Source organism: Stenella coeruleoalba (assembly GCF_951394435.1).
Source record: "Stenella coeruleoalba genome assembly, chromosome: 1".
NCBI classification, from domain to species: domain Eukaryota; kingdom Metazoa; phylum Chordata; class Mammalia; order Artiodactyla; family Delphinidae; genus Stenella; species Stenella coeruleoalba.
In genome coordinates, this window is record NC_137169.1 from 44239908 (window position 1) to 44259835 (window position 19928).

At 44.9% G+C, this 19928-nt stretch overlaps 1 protein-coding gene across 2 annotated transcripts in view; it reads right to left on the reverse strand.

Moving 5' to 3' along the window:
* Positions 1-1423: 1423 nt before the first annotated feature.
* Positions 1424-19928, reverse strand: part of LRP8 (LDL receptor related protein 8) — an 81130-nt gene continuing 62625 nt past the window's right edge. The window contains exons 12-19 of one of the 2 annotated variants that reach the window (XM_079899331.1): positions 19638-19777; positions 18077-18218; positions 16622-16774; positions 15520-15744; positions 13504-13572; positions 9573-9745; positions 8431-8607; positions 1424-6137 (exon numbers count right to left, since the gene is read on the reverse strand). In XM_079899331.1, the coding sequence (XP_079755457.1) occupies positions 6099-6137; positions 8431-8607; positions 9573-9745; positions 13504-13572; positions 15520-15744; positions 16622-16774; positions 18077-18218; positions 19638-19777 (1118 nt within the window). In that variant the 3' untranslated portion in view covers positions 1424-6098. The remainder of the gene's footprint in view (positions 6138-8430; positions 8608-9572; positions 9746-13503; positions 13573-15519; positions 15745-16621; positions 16775-18076; positions 18219-19637; positions 19778-19928) is intronic. The other variant, XM_079899330.1, reaches the window with a different exon arrangement.

Sequence of the window (19928 nt, forward strand, 5' to 3'; positions counted from 1 at the left end):
TAATTGATGAATCTGGGCATCTGCAGATATGGCAAATATCAAAAATGCTGAGAAAATTTAAAGGACACCCAACTTGGGCTTCCCTGGTGGCGCCGATGCAGGGGACACGGGTTCGTGCCCCGGTCCGGGAAGATCCCACATGCCACGGAGCGGCTGGGCCCATGAGCCATGGCCGCTGAGCCTGCGCGTCTGGAGCCTGTGCTCCGCAACGGGAGAGGCCACAACGATGAGAGGCCCGGGTACCGCAAAAAAAAAAAAAAAAAAAAAAAAAAGGACACCCGACTCCAATCAGGCTATAAGGTGATTTCAGGTTTGGGGGTATGAGGCCACATAGTATAGCTGAAAAAGCATGGTCTATGTGTCTGATGTGCCTGAAGTCAGCATAATTTAATGAGCATCTACTATGTGTCATGTGCTGGGAATACAGTGGTGAACAAGATATACCTTTATAGAGCTTACAGAGGAGGCAATCAAGGAACATACAAGCAATTATAATGTAGGGATAAAATTTACAAATAGGGGAAGCACAGAATACTATGGAAGCACATGGAGTGGCTCCTAATCCAGTCTAGGGGGTCTAAGGGGAGTCTTCCTGAAGAAAGTGTTCCAGACAGAAGGCCCAGGACTGTGTGGTTTGAATACAGAATAAGGTTGTGAATATAATAATGAGGTTGGAGAAGGGGTAGAAGACTAATCATGAAGGGCCTTACAACCCATATTAAGGAGTTTGGGCTAAAACCCAAGGCTACTGGATTTAAATGGAAGGAAAATGGATGAAGGGCTTTAGGCAGGAAAGTGGAAAGAGGTGGTGGTGACATGACCTATTGCATTCTAGAAGGATCACTCTGGCTGGTTGTAGACTGGATTGGAAAATGGAAAGATTAGAAGTATGAAACTCGTAGGCAAGGAGATTAAGATGTAGCCAGAGAGGTAGGGGAAAAACCAGGAGTATGGTGTCAATGTAAGCCAAAATAAGAGTATTTCAAGACAGGAGTGGCAACAGTGTTACATACTGCTTCCAGGTCAAGGAAGATAAGGACTGAAGGTATTTACAAGGTTTATAATCAAGGAAGTCCTGGGTGACCTTGGTAAAAGCAACCTCATTGGCATGGGGGTTAGAGGCAGAGCAGGAATATTGGGATACAAATGGAAAAATTTGTTGTGGAAGCACAGAATTACCTAACCCTATGAGTTAGGTCTGAGTCTGAGTGAATAGAGAAGGCTTCCTAAGGAAAGTACTCAAGGACAGATAGGAGTTAGCCAGATGAAGAGGCAGAAAAGGAAAATCGAGGCAGAGAACACTACACGTGCTACACGTACTTTGGGGGCACTAAACATAACTATCGACTCTGGGAAGTTTCTTCACTCATATTTCTCATCTCTAAAATGGGAATGATAATATTGACAGTCCTTATCTCACAATATCATTCACTCCCCCCCCTCGTTAAAGCACCACAGTACTTTCATATTTTAAAAAAATGAATTTAATCTCTCTCTAGAAACAGTGCACTGATTTTACAAATGTCCACATTTGGTTTTTAGTTCACCAAGATGATGTTGGTACAATTAGTGAGATGCAGCACACCACCCTTTGCCTCTGGAAGAGAAACCAGACTGCAAAGGGGACTGAGTACAGAAGCGAACGGAACTCAGAAGGACAAGACAAAAAAGCGTAAATGGTTAGTGTGACCCAACATTCTAACATGCCTGTTACATCAAATATGGTCACTTGGGGGTGTTCAGAGGAAGACAAACAAGGAAAGTTCATTTGTGTACAACGTGATGGAGTTTGCAAACCAGTAGCTCACCCCACATCAACAACAGCTTGTATAGAACAAAATGCTATTTTAAAACACATGGTTTGCACAGATATTTGTTTTCTCTTGTAATTTTTGTAAAAAAGTATCAAAACCTTCACGTCTTTAAATATATATATACATATACAGGTGGCTTTTTAAAATTACTCTTTATAGCACAAAGTGTTTGCAAATGCAGAGGATTTCTGCTGATCCTTGACTATGTACATGGTGCATAGCCTGAATGAACAGAGCCTCCTGATTTCTTATATTAACTGAAGATTTGAAGCTGTAATTCCTCCACCTCTAAGTTCTCCATATCCTGAAAATCCCCAATACCCTAAAAATAGTGTGAGAAGATTCTGATACTCTATCTTCATGCATTGCCAGGAAAAGAAATTATTTACTCTGAAGCATTTAACTGATAACTCATTTATATCTTGTGAAATGATGAGTGTATAGCAGGTGTGAGGGAGTGGGGTAGAGAGGCTCACATTCCTGTGCTCTCTCCCCATTCCCCCTAGCACCCGACTGGGCAGTGCTTGGGGTCCCCTCTGCAGACCCCACGTCTTCAAAATTTCCAGTTTTCTTTTTCACCGTTGAGAAAATCCCAGAGGCTCTTGACAACATGGAATCCTGTGAAAATCCCACTGCCCTTCTATCAAGTCTTCATTGACCGTATCAAAAAACTTCAACTCAAATTTATGAAAAGCAGTCACTGTTTCCCTTTGGCCACAGGAAAGCTTGAGAGTGAAGACTGTCGTGTCTGCAAAGTGCTGGCAACACATTCTGATCAATTTTCCATGATGCACTTGGTGCCTTATACACAGTAAATGACCAAGAAATGTTTCATTAATTGAATCAGAAACTAAATAGAAGTATTCTATAAAGTGCTTACATTGAACCTGTCTTTCCATCCAGCCTCGTTTCTTGCTAAGTCTCCCTTGAGCCTTTTGCTCATTACAGTGAATTACATGCAGTTCCTTAAGATGCCCATGCTGTTTCATGCTTCTGTGTCTTAGCTCAGTGTGTCCTCTGCCTGAAGCAGCCTGGACACCCCTACTTAATTTCTAAGACTTAGCTTAGGGCCACTTTTCCTACAATGCCTTTCTTGACCCCATTCTTACACCTTTGTAAACTAACAGTACTCCCCAAAATATCTATTCCTTTGTTTTTGTTTCCACATGTCTTCCTCTAATTGCTACTGTGAGTTCTGTCAGGACAGAAAGTGTTTGACTGACCTGTACATCTGCAGTACCTGGCACTTAGTTGGTACCTAGCAAATAGTTTCAGTGGACGAATATACATATTGCAATCACACAGAATTGGAGGGATGCAAAGTACTTATTGCTGTACATTTAAATACGATCTCATTCTGAGGTTACAGTTTACCTCAATCTGTTTTATATGTAATCATGCTATCAAGAGTAAATAAATAATATTTTAGTTTTCCTCATTTCTGGAAGGATATTTCTGCCAGTGCTTTCAAAATTCCACCAGAAAGATAGGCCATAAGATAGGCAGCAGGTTTGATACAATGTTCAGGCAGCCCAAAGTAGTCTCCTGGAAAAGGAAAGCGAGGAAAAGGGCTGGGACTAGTGTCTTTTACACATATAAAAAAATGTCTGATAAATTTTCTGCCCTTCAGGCCTTATCTCTAAGCTTCGTTCCAGCTCTGTAGTCCAATGACTCTGTGATCCATTATTGGCTGTAGGTATATGATGACGCAGGGGCAAAAGGCCACAGAAGTGCAACTGTACCTCAAAACGCATCCAAGAATAGAGAAGAATGAACCTGACTCCTCAGATTTCATCTTATTTACTGCCGTCCGACACATGAGTATTCCACAGTTTTTTGTAGGTTGCTTCCGTAACTGTCTCTTCCAAACTGCAGTTGTAGCATATTCAGGAAACATGGATGTCTCTCAGAGAGTTGTGTTTCATCATCATTTTGAGATCTCAGGCTGAATCATCCTGACCCTATTCATTATTTTTTTCTGTGAAGGACAGGATCTGACTAAAAGTTTAGAAACTATGCATTAGTCACTATTATCATTTCCCCAGGAAATTCTATTTCTTTGGAGGCAGGTTACAGAAAAAGTTGCTTGTTTTGTGTAAATTTCAGTGCTTTTCACTTTCATGATTTTTCTTCAGTCAAAAATAATTTTACTTTCCATTCTTGAAAGAATAGTAGTAAGTGATTAAGCTCTATAGGAGTTGGCCACCTGTTCTTAAAATTCTGTTTGGTTTTGGTCGTTCTAGGTCAATTGCATATACCCTCTCAATGAATGTTTCAGGACTATCAACACATGTATATCATGAAGAAACTGCTTGCTTATGCAAAGCTTAGTGGCCAGGCTCCAGAATACAGTTATTTTCTCAGAAGACAGGAGACCATGAGTGATGTAGAGAAAGGTCCTAGGAACAGGGTGACAGAACCCCAGAATGTCTGCCTGGAAATTCAGAGGGTATCAAGCTGGTGAGACATCCAAGCTTCACAGAGCTGGGGGCAGCTGGGGAGTAGAAGGGGAGGAATTTGCTTAAAAGTGTCAAGTTCCAGGTATGTTAAGGTTAGATACATGTCCTCTGCTCCTACTTAAACCAAACACTTCCATGTCACACTTTGTCCCTGGTTGTCCAGTGGGAGTGAAGTGGCAGAACAGCAGAGTTAAGACCACACCTTGGATAAGAGCCAACGGAGACTGAATTCCTTCTGGGACTGTAGGATTATCTTTTCAATGGTAGACCCCACAAAAAGAAAAGTGCACTTCTCCCTGCCTCCCCCAAGGCCCAGGAAAAGCAAAGTAAGTGTCCACAATGAAAAAAAAAATCTATACATATACCCAGAGTTTCTCCTTTTATTTGCAAAGCAGTAAACCAAATCCCTGTGTGAACATATATATCCATTATACTGTAGTATTGTGTACGCCGTTTCCCCCTCAAACAGGACTTTAGGTTTGGCCACTTTTTCTGATTTAAGCCAAATATTAGTTTCATCTATGTGAACACATGATGGCAACAAACCTATGTATCACTTTAAATTGTTTTCTCCACCTAAAGGAAATGGTAGAGAGAAAGGGGAAGGGAGAAATAGAGATGTAACAAAACCCGTTCCTCCATCCTCATCCTCAACCCACAGCATACTCGGAGGTCAGTGCCTGAGCCAGTCCCAACAGTAAACTTGGGCTGTTCAAGAAACGTCTCCATTTAGCTCTCTATAAGTAAGGATGGCACCCTCAGTGTGCTTCAGAGGAAACAGTGAATTCAACCCAAGTGTCCTAAAAGAAGATGAAGTTACTTGAAATGCTGAACTTTAAAACAAGGAGTAGCCAAGGTTCAGGCATGTTCTCACCTGAGCTCGCGGGAACTTTGGGTACTGTGTGAAGTCTGTACACTGGCTTTAGCCACAGAAGAGAACCACAGTAGCCACGGGTGAGCTGAGGGCCTTTTGCTGACTGATTGGAATCCCAAGAACAGTCAGAGGCAGAAAAGATCTACCTCTCCCCACTGCATGTTTGCACAAACCATGGTATCTCTTTTCTGATCCAAATTTCCAAAGGCTTCTCTGAAAACTACAGATAACCCTTCTTGTGGACTGTTTTAAAATATATTTATCTTTATGTATCTGAACAACAGCCATAGGTGTGCCTCTTCTCTACAGACTTTTCTTTCTCACTCACATACACACATAAACATAAATGCACACAGAGTCCGGGTGGTAGGCCAATCACACCAAAAATAAATACTCTCACCTCTCTAAATTACTTATAGAACTAATCTTATTTTTGAAATATGTTAATAAATAATCTAAACGGGAGAGGGAGTTGAAGTGTTTTCTTCGTTTTACTTATGTTGATGGATAGCCACAAAGCATAATTATTCTATTTACAAAAAAAAAAAAAAACCTCTGAAACCTAAAAAAGCCCCCCAAAACCAAATACCCTCTGTAAATATAATTTTTAAATGATGAGTAAGCTACTGTACCATCGGCCCCATTTGGTTATGTACATCACGTTAGTCACTCAGCAGTAGCTATTCCATGAATTCCTCATGGGTAGTGCAACCAGTTAAAAAGTGTATAAAACATTATACATATAAAAACTCTCACATCCTTTGGATGTTTGCAGTTCATCATAACTTTGTGGTTACCTTTCCGCAATATAAATTAAAAAAAATTACACACGCACACACACACACAGACACACAGACTCATGTACAGAAACCCTTCCATCCAGGCATACACCATCCAGGGTGTAGTGCATGGGACTGAATTCCGTGAGGCACGAAGGGAGTGGTCCCATCCTCAGGGCAGTCCATCATCTTCAAGGCTTAATGCCACTCGCTGGGGGAGACAGAGCAAAGAAATCATCATTAGACCCACTGGAGCTATTTATTGGATCACAAGGTACCAGAAATTCTATTACTTTATAGGCAGTAGCTCACATACTCTTCAAGAAGCTACCTCAGAAGACACGTTTGTCTTATTTATTTTACAGATGAGAAAACTGAGACTCAACGAGCTTAAACAGCATTTGTCCTGGATCATATAGCAAGCGGGTGAACTCAATTTGAACCCAGATCTGTATGAATCCAGAGCTATAGCTTTTTTCATTATTCTGTTCTGCCTCTGTAAAGAGGAAGGCTGTGGAGATCTAAACTTTCTCCATCCTCCCTTACAGGATTTTAGGTTTGCTCAACTTCAGTGGGTTAGCTTTGGCAAATGTTTAATCCCAGGCCATTAGCTACTTGTCTCTAGCATGCTAGTCACAATCAGGAAGGTAACTGGCTGCACCCCTCCCAACTAATTATCCAGAATTGGAAGGCAGTGGAGATCAATTAAGTTTAATCCCTCTTTCCCTCTCCCCAACTTTCTAGTCATTAGATACTAGACTTCCCTCTGCCACAAATGGCTGACCACCCACTAACCCTTGAGCCAGTCTATTCCATTGTGGACAGTGGACTTAAATTCTTTCCTATATTGTCATGAAATCTGCTTCTTTATATCTTCCGACGTTCCCCGATTCTCTCTCTTAGACTCAGAGAGTTCTACACAGACAACCCTTGAAATTTTCAGTGTTTGTGTTCCCTTCCCTTCCTTCTGAGTGTTTTCTTCTCCAGGCTACACATCTAGCTTCCCCCACCTGGTCCTGATACAATGCTGTGTCCCACTCTTCCATTTCCTGGATACCCTCCTTCGGATAGACCCCATTGTTTCAAGATCTTTCTCATCGCTATATGAATTTGAGCTAGCCACTTCACCCCTCTGAGCCTCGGTTTCATCATGTTAAATGGGAGTTCTAATAGGACCTACCTCATAGGGTTGTTGGGAAATCACATGGGATTATGTGTGTAGAGTGCTTAATGTAGTACCTAGCACACATGGGGTCCAGAGTATTCTAAATCAACCTAACCAGCATAAGATAGAACCAGACTGGCATTTTCCGTCTCTGAACATTCTATAAACAATAAAAAGTAACTCCACTGCCTTTCAAATCATCTTTGGATTATTTGTGGTTTTGCATGAATGTCACGGCCTTGCTCCACTAGACTATCTTTTTCTAGTCTGTGACCCTCCCACTCTCCTCAAGATGGATCTCTAGGCCAAAGTCAGGTCCCAGCAGTGATGGTGGAGCTACCTGAGAAGGGGACAGGGGAGAGAACAGGCTGTTGAGAATACTGATTTCCACAGCTTCAAGGCCATATACCCTGAGAAACAGTGGAAAGAGCATGGGCTTTTGTGTACATACAGATAGGAGTTTCAATCCTGGTTCTACCACTTCCTAGTTGTGATCCTAGGTAAGTTATTCAATCTCTCTGAGTCTCAGTTTCCTCATCTGCAAAATGGGGCTAACAATATCAAGTATATAGGTTCCTGTAAAGACTAAACAAGAAAATACATGTAAAACACTGAGTAGCGTCTGATACACAGTAGGTTCTTACTAAATGTCAATTTCCTCACTCTCCTACTCTATTTCTCTGCAGTTGGCAGGAGCTTAATTCTTCAGGCCTTAGATTCATCAGGAATAGCTCCTCCTGAGTGGTTGTTTCCTTCTGTGGAAACAATGACACTTTACATGTGCAGAGCGCTTTATAACTCACAAAGCACTCTCACATGTGCTATCTCACTTGAACTTTATAAACTTAGGCAGCAGAGAGAATGGGGGTTATTATTCCCATTTTACAAATAAAAGTAATCAGAAAGAAGGGACTGAGATCACAGAGCTGTGGAATAGTGAAACTGGGAGTCATCTCCACTCTAAGCTCAACATTTCTTCCACTGTGCCCCCTCTGATCTTTAAAAATTGCTTAAGCAACTGTCTGCTTGGATTGGCCAAGGTTAAGGATCCTCAAGGCCATCTGCTAACGCTCCTCACTTGCTTGACCTCATTTCCCAAGTCTCCCCTTCACGAACAATTAGCTTCAGCAGCAATTCTGTCTGTCCTGCCCCGTACTCAGTCATTTCTTCCACATGCCATTTCCTTGGTCTGCAACTAACCCATCTTTCATCTTTGCCCCAACACCCAACTCACAGTTTGCAGCCTTCTAGAACCAGAAAGCCTTCTAGGATTGACTGCACCTGCCTGGTTCATGCCCTCGCTCATCAGCCCCTCAGACTCAGAGTGGCACTGCCCTACCTTGCACTTGACGACAGGCAGCTCGGAAAGAGGGTTCTTCGGGAGTTGGTGCAGCTGTGACCTTGGTTCCCCCGGCAAGACAAAAAGCTCCTTGAGGGCAGGGGCTGGGTCTTCCATTTCTCTGGTCTCCCCAAGACAGGGCTCTGCCCACAGTGGGTGATCAAAGTTGCTGATCGCCTGACAGGGGGATGGACTGGATGACCCATGAGGTCACACCCAGCCCCGACTCCGCTATACAACCATGACATCTGCTCCAGCCACTTTGTGGTCCTTGATCCCCCAACAAGCCATGCCCTGTCGTGCCTCTCAGCCTTTGCACATGCTTCTTTCTGGAATGCCACTTTCCTCCTTCTCTACGTGGAAGCCTGCTATGAATCTTCCAAGGACACAGTTCTTCTGTCACCTTTGTTGATGTTTCCATAGCATTGGTTCAACAAATACTTACTGGGAGCCAAATACGCTGTGCTAGGCACCAGGGAAACATTAATCAGACAATCCTGCCCTCAAGGAGCTCACGTTCTAGCGGGGAGACCAATGAGTAAAAAGACAAGTAGACTATAGTGTGACAGGTGCTGTGATGGAGAGAGGTGGTGAGAGAACAGAGAAACCAGGGAAAGCTTCCTAGAAGAGGGGACCCCTGAGCTTCCACCATGGCACTCAGCACACAGCTGTTCAATAGCCAGTGACTAACTCCCCCACCAGCTCCCTGGGAGCAAGTACATCCCTTCTTTACTTTTGAACACTTGGTATCTTATGTGGTACTTGGCACATAACTGGTATACATTGTTCACTGAAATGAATGCATTTGAACTGAATGGCCACAGTGGCCTTTCTAGGCCAAAGGTTCTGAAAACGTATTCAGCACAAAGACAGGCCTCTTTCCTCCAGGAAGAGCCTCTAGGTACAAGGTGGTCCTGATACCCTTCTATCTCAACCACCTACCCCAGCATTCCTGTGTCCCCAGGGCCTAGAACAGTGCCTGGCACATGGTAGGTTCTTGATAAATGTCTGAAGGAGGGAAGGAGGGAGGGAGGGAGGGAAAGAAGGAAGGAAAGGAGGGAAGGAGGGAAAGAAGGGAGGAAGGGATGGAAGGAAGAAGGGAGGAAAGGAAGGAAGGAATTCTTCCAGCAAGGAACACTTACTGCTGGATAGACATGGCCAATCTGAGCAGCCCTCCCTATGTGGAGCTCATCTTCATCCTCTTCTTCTGTCGTTTTCCTGTATACAGGGTTGTCGAAATTCATGCTTTTGGTGTTCTTCCGCTTCCAGTTTCTCCAGATCAGGTAGCCACTCATGCACAGCAGGGCTATAACCACTGGAGGAAGAGACACGTTACAGTGGATCTCCAGCAGGCTCCAGCCCGTTGCCCAGACATCAGTGCATTTCTCGCCACCTCTCCAGCTTGGCTGCCCCTTGTTCCCAGGCTCTGTTTCTGCATACTCTTTTTCTGCTGCTGGGAAGCCCTTCTCCTAGCTCTTTGTTCATTAACTACTCATCCTTCAAGATCCAGCTCAAATGTGAAGTCTTTCTCAACCTCTCATGGTACAGTCAGTTGTTCCCTCGCACGTGTTCCCAGACCACAGTGTTGTACTTTATATATGTGTACCCCCAACTAGACTGAGCTCTTTGAAGGCAGGGACCGTGCCTTCTTTCTCTCACTGTGCCCAGTGCCCAGTAGCGAGTAGGTGCTCAGTAACATGCTGAGTGAGTGAGTGAATTTCTTCACCACACTCTTGCCCTAATACTGCTACTTCCCTGGATTTCTCTAAGAAACCATTCTCTCCCAAAATTGGAGGGTGGAGGGTGGGGTGCTTCTTTCCAAAGCTGGGGCTCTGCAAGAAGAGGAGCATCTCTAGAAGGGAACACAGCAGGGAAACACAGGTTCTGAGTTAAAATAAATGGATATATTAATGTGTAAAGGAGGAAGTTCTCAGATAGAGCCGGGAGAAAATGGGGCAAGCAGCTTCACAAGATAGTAAGCAGTCACCGTGAGCATTCAAGTGGAGGCTGGGTGATAGCTGTCTAGGATGCTACAGAGGGGGTTTCTACAATACTTCGGTAAGATTATAATAATCAATAATAACTGATATACATAAAGATAAGAACAGGGCAAGGATGTCTGTTATCGCTGCTATATTTGTTGTCCCAGAGATCTAGCTATGCAGTGAGACCAAATAAAGAATTGAAGGGCACACATGGGAAAGGGAGAAATCAAACTGTCATTAACAGATATTGTATGCTTGGAAAATCTTAGAAAAGCAGATGAAAAATCATTAGAAATGATTTTAGTTCATCAAGAATCAACAGAAAAAAATCAATAGCTTTCTTATTAATCAGCAATAACCAATCAGAAAATGGATGGAATAAGAAAATATTCGTAATAGCCCAACAAGAAACTATAAAATACTTGGGATAACCCAATAAGGAATGTGCAAGTCCTATGTGACCTATACAATTCTACTGAAGGCCATAAAAGAAGGCTCAGATAAATAGAGAGATATGTCATGTTCCTCGATGGGAAGGTTCAATGTTGTAAAAATGTAAATTCTCCCCGCATCAATTTATATACCCAAGGCATAAGATGCCATCATAAGTTTTATAGAATTAACAAGATGATTCTAAAGTTCACTTAGAAGAGAAATTGAATAAAAATAGCTAAGAAAATGTTCCAAGAATAATAATACCCTATTAGACATTAAAACATATCATAAAGTTGTGTTTCGAGTATATAGGAATAGTATATAGGGATTGGTGGAGAATAAACAGCCTAAAAGCAGATCAAAGTACGTATAGGCATATAGTTTACAATAAGATGACAATTCAAGTCAGAAGGAAAAGATGGACTATTCAGTAATGGTCTTGTGAAAACTAGACAAGCATGTTGAAAAAAATACTTAAATCTCTAACACTTGCTGCATTCTAAATGCCAAATGGATTAATAATCAAATACTAAAAAATGCTTAAAATAGTAGAAAAATATAGAGAGAGATATTTTAATAATTTAGAATGAGGCAGACCTTCCTAAGCAAGACACAAAGTCCAGAAGTCATAATGTAGGAGATTAACAGATCTGATACTTAAACATTTTTAATTCATGCATGGCAAAAGAGACCATAAACAAATTCTAAAAATCAAGTGGCAGGATGGGAGAAATGATTTGTAACATATATTACAAAGGTTTAACATTAATTATGTATAAATATTTCTACAAATAAGTAAGAATAAGACAAGGAACCAATAGAAAAATAAGAAGAGACTGTGAATAGGCAATTCATAAAGGATGAAATGTAACTGGCCAATACGCTTGTGAAAAGATACTCTGCCTCCCAGGGAAATATCAGGGAAAGAATATTCCTCTTTCAGCCCTCAGATAAGCAGAAATTTAAAATAATGATTCTATTAGGGCAGGTTACATCAGGGAAACAGCATACACATGCCCTTCTGTGGAGCAGAGTATGGCAGGAGAGGAGTTGATTTCTCTTTCACTAAACAATGCTGAGTATTTTCCACTCTACTCAAAATGAGCCTGGAATAGTCTCACCATCACCTTTACTAATAAAGCCTTTCAAGGCCAATTCAAATGCCACCTTCTTTAGAAGTGCCACTCCCTCTCCTCCACAGAGCATCGGGTCTCTATTACAGCACCTTATAATATGTAGTAACACCTCTCTTGTATCACCTTTTTTATCATTAAGTCTTACTAAAAACTGAAAGCTCTTTTTTTTTTTTTGCCGTATGCGGGTCTCTCACAGTTGTGGCCTCTTCCGTTGCGGAATACAGGCTCTGAACGCGCAAGCTCAGCGGCCATGGCTCACAGGCGCAGCCGCTCCGCGGCATGATGGGACCTTCGCGGACCGGGGCACGAACCTGTGTCCCCTGCATCGGCAGGCGGACTCTCAACCACTGCGCCACCAGGGAAGCCCAAAACTGAAAGCTCTTAAAGTCTTTTCTTTTTTTCTTCCCTGGATCCTTGGCGCCTCGCACAGTCCCTTGGATGGTGTTGAAGTTTTTAAAACATTCACTCGCTAACTCACCACCATATTGGGGATTCTTAGGATAAAAGGGCCAAGTCCTTATCCTTGAGGTACTACACATGGGCAAGTAAGGGAGATAAAACAACGAATGGACAATCGCAATTCAAAGATCCGACCAAGAGAAGAGACTGGTATGAGAGACAGGATGTGCAGGATACTAAGTGAATATCAGGGTAAGAGAGAATGAATCAGCCCACGTGGCTCTCTGTGAGGTTTAACCAAATGTTATATTCTGGCCACATTCCAAACCCACCCCACTCCCGCCCTCCCATGCCATCCCCATTCCTGGCTTTGCCCATGTTGTCTTCACCTGCTTGGGTTGCTCTAGGAACTCTCCCCTGTCCACTTCCCTCCTCTCCCAATTCCAAGATAAGTGCCTCAGCACTTCTACTGAACTGCACACGGCTTCATTTTAGGACTTACCACGTCAGAATCAAATTATCTGTGTCTCTCCAACAAGTCTATAAACTTTTGGAGGACAAGAACCATGTCTTACTTATTTTTAATCACCTTCCCTCCCCTTATCACAGAATCTGGTACATCACAGCTACTTGATAAATGTTTGTTGAAAACGAAACAGAAAGCAAGCAAGGTGGCACGATCTATTAAAGGAATGGCAAGCAGCTCTATGAATTTTTGTTAATGTATGTTTTTTCTACTCATTAATTCGACAAATACTTTATTTCGTCCCCTGTGCCAGACACTGCTAAGAGCTGGGGAGAGTGGCGAGCAAGAGAGACACCAGACCTGTCCCCGTGGAGCCTACAGTTCGGCTTCACACGGCTGGTGTGTAGAGCATCCGTGACGGGTAGTGGGGGAAATATGTGGATAGCTGTCTGGGGCCAGGTCCTGAAGAGCCTGGTGTGCCAAGCTAAGAAACCAAACGAAATCAGGACTGGGAGGTGCGCAGGAAGGCGGCCAGGGCAGAAAAAGTCAGAGAGAGAGGTCCGTGTGCTCAGCGCTCTGTCCTTCCAGTGCTTTTACCCAGACCCTGGGCAGGGTCTCTCTCTTCTCACCAGTGACTTGGGGCCACACTCACCCATAGGCACGATGATCCCAATGACAGCAGCAGTGACTGTTGAGCCCATCTTGCCACTTTCATTCCCATCTGCAAAACACAAGCGTTAGCAGAACGATGCTCCATCACTGTGAGTCCCAAGTCCTTGCTGGCCTCAAGCAGTAAAAACTACCCAACTGCTTCTTGCCCCCGTTCCAGAATGATGATCCCGGCTACTGCTTAATAATTTAGTCTTTCCAGATCTTATCAGGACAGAGGTCATCTCCATTTCACAGATGAGGAAATTGAGTCTTCTTGGGGTTTGGGGGACCCACAGAGAAGTGGCAGAGCTGGGATTCAAACCCAGGATTTGTGACCTAAATCCCTTACCCTTTCCACAGTATTTGGGTGGTGGGAAGCTCGGGGCTGAGCCCTTAGGTCTTTATGTTGCTGACTACCTGGGGCAATTGCCTTTTTCAGCCAGTATCTGTTGTTTTGTCTCTCTTATTTCTGTCTGTCCATCTGCATCATCAGTGTTTTTTTTTTTTTAAATAAATTTATTTATTTATTTTTATTTTTGGCTGTGTTGGGTCTTCGTTTCTGTGCGAGGGCTTTCTCTAGTTGTGGCAAGCGGGGGCCACTCTTCATCACGATGCGTGGGCCTCTCACTATCGCGGCCTCTCTTGTTGCGGAGCACAGGCTCCAGACGCACAGGCTCAGTAGTTGTGGCTCGTGGGCCCAGTTGCTCCGCGGCATGTGGGATCTTCCCAGACCAGGGCTCGAACCCGTGTCCCCTGCATTAGCAGGCAGACTCTCAACCACTGCGCCACCAGGGAAGCCCGTACTATATATTTTTAAAAGTAGGTTGTGCCATCTTTTCCACTCTCTTACACTCATCTTCAGTATAACATCTGTACAGAACTTTTTAGTTTAAAAAGCAGTTTTCCCTTGGATCCTCATGACAGCCCTCTGAGGTTTGGAGAGGAGCTATCATTTGCTCCAAGAGAGGAGATGATTGTCTCCTGGCAACGGCGCAAATGCTATCCTCTCAGTGTGTCTGTTTCTCCAAGTTACTCCAAGGGAACCTAATTATTAAGGGGAGAAAAGACCTGCACTGCTTACAAAGTTTACTGTGGAAATGCCGTTCTCTTCTCCCTCCGGGTTCCAAGCATACACAGGACAGTGATATTAAAGCCTAGAGCGTGATGAAGCCAGTGGGGAGACTCCCTGGTTGGAGGCTCAGCCCAAGTGAAAGGAACTGGACTTCACACGCGACCCACCTGCCTCTCCAAACTTCAGGGTAAGCGCTCAACTCTGAAAGCGCTGCTGCTGGCAAGATGGGCCTGATTATTAAGGTGCTACCACGCTGCTTAGTTTCTGGGCCATGTGCATATGGGAAAAAATTTAAAAGATAGTTTATCCTCTTAAATGAACTCCCCCAGCAGGTAACTCAATTTAAAAGGTATTTGCTGGTTAATGAGATAGAACATTTCTAGCAGTGACAATTACTGCTCCCGATGATTTAATAAGTGGTGAACTTAATTATTTTCATCCCAGGGTTTGCAGAGAGGCACTAACAGACCATAGTTATGGATATCACTATATGGGGAACCTACCGAGAGTGCTGAGAACTGAGACCAGGGCATTTGAAACTTCCAAATCTGAGGGATGCTCCCTCATACATGTCAGTAACGTGTGACACAGACACACTATCAGAGTCAGCAGAGGCTGTGTGCATGAGCACTTCTGTTTACACGGATGCCTCTGTCTCTCGTGGCAACCTTGCGAAGCAGGTAGGGGAAGGGTTATTATTACCCTACTTTGTAGATGAGGAAACTGAGGCTCAGAGATAGGAGGTAGCTTCCCTCGAGACCCTCTATAAGGTAGGAGCACCTATGACTCCTAAATTGCGGGTTGGCACTCTTCCTCCCGCTGCTTCCTCCTTGTAGACAGCCAACATTTAGCTCTGGTATGACCACTTCTTCCCACAGATCCCCCGATCCTGGCTTCCCTAGGACCCTCCCACGTCATGAAAGAAGGCAGAACTCATTTCCTTACAGTGCTGGGAGTGGTTGCTGGTTGCAGGGCTTGGGGTAGACGGGTTGATGCTGGGAGCCCTGGGGACACTAACTGAGCCTGGGACCGCTGCTGCCAGGCTTGGTGTCTCTGTGCTGTGGTTCTGGTAGCCGGGGCTGTGGACGGTGGTCCCAGGGGCTCTGGTGGTGTCGGCTACTGTCCTCGTTGTGGTGGAGGCTAACGTTGTAGTTGAGGTAGACTGAGGTGCTGCGGGGGAAATATCATGAAGGTCACTGGACAAAGAATTTTGCTGTTTTAGTGCCTAAATTATTGCCTCGATGAAGTATACTTATGAACTCATCCTCATGGCTCAGCTCAAACTCCTTCCCTAATCCTACTGAATGGGCTATGATTTTTACTTTAGCTGAATGCCAAGCATCTTGTCTGTGTTTATACTGCATTTCGGTTTGATAAAGATGAGTCATTAGGACAATGCTATAGAATCAGGTGTGGGAAAGACCATGATAAAAGACTGGGAGGAGTGGAAATTATATAAATCTAGAAGGAGTTTGCATGTATACTGGTACACTACTAGGTTCAAATTCTCACTCCACTTTAAACAATTGAACCTGGAAATGATGAATGCTGCAGCAGACTTATGCTCAAACAAAAGGCCTCGTGCCTCCATTGAGACTGGAGGGTGGATGTACATGTATATGGTTGAAGTATTAACTGACTGTTAGTCCCAATCATATCACAAAAGGGCTGCTAGATAGTGTGTTAAGTTCTGGGTGAGAAACAGGCAAGATCATAGTCACCTGCATATAAATAGTAATCAAAGCCATGGGGATCAAGGTTTCTTAATTTGAGGTCTTCAGGGGATTCCTGATCCCCCTGAAACTGAATTTAAAATTTTGTATGTGTATGTGCATTTTTCTCGGGAGTGAGAAGAGAAAGCCTTGGAGGGACCCTATGGGACACCAGCATTCAAGGTCGGTACAGAAGAGGAGCCTGCAAAGGGCAACAAGTAGCCAGAGAAGATGGAGGAAGACCAGGCGCTCATGGTTTTCCAGAAGTCGAGGAAAATTTCAGCAGATGGGGTCTGGCATTGCCAGGGGCCATCCCTCCCAGTAGCTCTGCTCACCTCGGTAGCACCTCTTCATGTCAGGGCCCAGTCGCATTGTGTCAGGACAGGCACAAGTGTACTTGGGGGAGTGGCTGGACATCTGAGGAGCAGGAAGGCACAGGTACTCACAGCCTCCATTGGGCTGGGCACTCAGCTCACAGGCATCTGCAGCTAATGGCACAGAGAGAGACGGGGAGAGAGAGTACTGGGGCACAGACGGGATGTGCCAGGCTCTCCCTCCCCCACGCACGAGCCCCTTCCCACTCGGCTAAATCAAAACGATTTCTCTACTACTTTTACTGGGCACCTTCCGTCACTGTACCTGCTGTTTTATCCCCACTATTTCTTCCTTTTTTTTTTTTAAACATCTTTATTGGAGTATAATTGCTTTGCAACGGTGTGTTAGTTTCTGTTTTATAACAAAGTGAATCAGCTATACATATACCTATGTCCCCATATCTCCTCCCTCTTGCGTCTCCCTCCCTCCCACCCTATCCCACCCCTCTAGGTGGTCACAAAGCACTGAGCTGATCTCCCTGTGCTATGCGGCTGCTTCCCACTAGCTATCTATTTTACACTTGGTAGTGTACATATGTCCATGCCACTCTCTCCCTTCGTCCCAGCTTACCCTTCCCCCTCCCCGTGTCCTCAAGTCCATTCCCACACTTTCATTTAATGCTGATGACAGCTCGGAGTGGGGTGTGTTATGCCCAGGTTAACAGATAAAAGACTGTGGCTCAAAGAGAACAAACTTGTCAAAGCTATACCTCTAGTAATTTTGGAGACAATTTAAATCGAGGTCTGTTGGACTCCAAAGTCCATGTTTTTTTCTCCCTATGCCACAGGCCGTATCTCTTTCTTATTTAAATTTCTAATCTAGAATCAGGCACCAACCTTATCTCCTTACCCCTTTTTGCTTTCCCACCTTCACCCTTCCCATTACAGTTAGAATGAGTATATCCTAGTGACAGAGGAAGGGACAACCTAATTGCAGGATTCCTGGCGTCTGTTGCCAACCAGCAAGCTGCCTTACTGACGGCCCTAGGATACGTTACTTGATACCACTGCAAAGTACGAACAAATAGCAAATGAGAAGCAATGTGCTCCCTTATGGCCGAAGGAGCTCTGGAATCGGACAGGCCTAAGTTTAGGCTTTAGCTCTACCACCTGCTAAGGTTATTTTACCCCTGTGAGCTACAGTTTCCTCAGCTGTTAAACGAGAACAGTGATATCCATACTTTGTAAGAATGGCAAAAATGGGACATTTGTATGTTTATTTATTTCTACCCAGCCTTAGTTCACCAAGAGCTTGAGGCAAGATGAAGTAAATATGCGACGGCAAGGCAGTCCACCAACGACAGGGACTGTTGCCACTGCTTCTGGGGATGCCGAGACGTGACGTGCATGTGAATACAGCCTGCCTGCTAGAGGGAGAGGATGTGGGCAGGGGACCTGGGACTGGGCAAGGCTCACCTCGTGGCTGCTTCAGCTCATGGAAGATGACAATGTCATGTGGGTTATTGAGGTTCTCAGCTAGGACGGAGATTTCCAGGCCATTGAGCCGATTTGCACTGAAAATGGCCTCGTTCTCCAGGTCTGTCCAGAACACCTTGTCCTGTGGGGTACAAATACAGAGGATGGGAAGCCTAGAGCTTAAACCCACGACCTCAGCCTGAGGGCTTGGCCTCAAACCATAGTCACAAGCACTGCTCTGGCATCTCCCCTGAACTCTCTGGTCCACAGATTCACAGCGGGACTCTCAGCTCTGATCTGTGGCATAGGCTCTGGTTCCCTTCTGTCTCAGAGGGTTATTCAGTGCTCTGGCCTGAAGGCTGCTCATTAACGCTGAGCTAGGCCTGCTTCCTGGAGTTCAGCAGAAACCGAGGTTGGGTCTCTGTAGCTGTTACCATTACTAGGGCCTGGGACCAAGATTGGAGAGGATGTATGATCTAGCAAGCACTATCCCTAGGGGGCCTCCTACAGCCTCTGGGTATACACGCATACACATCCGATGGTTGGTCCACACAAGCCTCAATGCGTATCTGCAGGCGAATCCACATTCATAGGTACCACCGTGCAGCCTCAGGTGCAGATCTAGACACATACCCACATGCTCACCTACACACCCGAAGGCACACTTGTGCCTAAAATGAACTTGTCTAAGCACTGGTGTGCATACGTACACTCACAAGCACGAGCACACACAGGAAGGCACATTTTTAAACAGACGCATTTATGTGTACACAGGCACGTACACATACATGCCACATGTACGTACAAGCACACACACATGTGTGTGAACACACCTGTCTTTCGAAGCAGAGGCTGGACTTGGGAGCTGGAGCCTTGCCCACAATGTCAGAGCTGTGCTGGGTGATGTCACTCCAGGCAAATATTGCCAATGCCCACCACAGGCCACTGTCCCCTTGCTTTCCCTCCCCTTGGTGGCAGAGTTAGTTTTGGGGAAGAGGTATGGGTGTGTGAGAACTTGGTCGCTTCTGGCTTCCTCATTCCCCAAGGAGATACGTTGTTAGGGTCAGAACACAGGAGGGTCTTGACTCTTCACCCTCCTGTGAGCTTCCTGAGGACAGGGATGATGTCTGATTCACTTCTATGACCCCAGGGTCCAGCAAAGGTCAGTGAGAGTGTGCTGAATTGAATAGCATCTCTCAGGCCATTTCCATAGTAAATAATACTAAGGAAATGTGTATTCCTTTTCCCTTTCTTTATTGGGTACCTTCTGTATACGTGGGTACAGTGCTGGGTGCCGAGGGTACCTGGTCTAGCTACTTACCTGTGGGAAGTGCTCTGAGGGAGGGGCCTTGGGGAGGAAGCACAGGAAAGGCTGCCAGGTGGACAAGGGGCTGCATAGCCTCTGTCTGAAGACAGCTCACGTATTATGTACAAACAAGCCAGTCAGCTTCCCTGTCCCTTTGTTTCCACTTGGACGAGTCTCAGGGAGTCATCCTATTTGAACAGCCTTTCCTAGGCTTCAGCTTCCTGATGGGGCCATGCCTCCCCTCACGGAGCTCACCTCAAACACAGCTATCCCGAAAGGGTGGCTCAGGTAGTCAGGGGAGGAAATCAGCATCTTCCTGTTGCCTCCGCTGAAGTCAATGCTGGACAGCTGGTGCAGCTTGGAGTCCACCCAGTACAAGCGCTGGTTCAGCAAATCTTGAGCAGGAAAAAGGGACAAGGGGATCGGGTTGTGAGCCTGGGACCACAGCCTGGAATTCTGCTCCTCTGTGGCCCTTCCCTGCCCACATCTCCAGGCCAGGCCTCAGAAGGAGGCCAGCCCAGGGCAACCATCAGGAAACACAGGCAG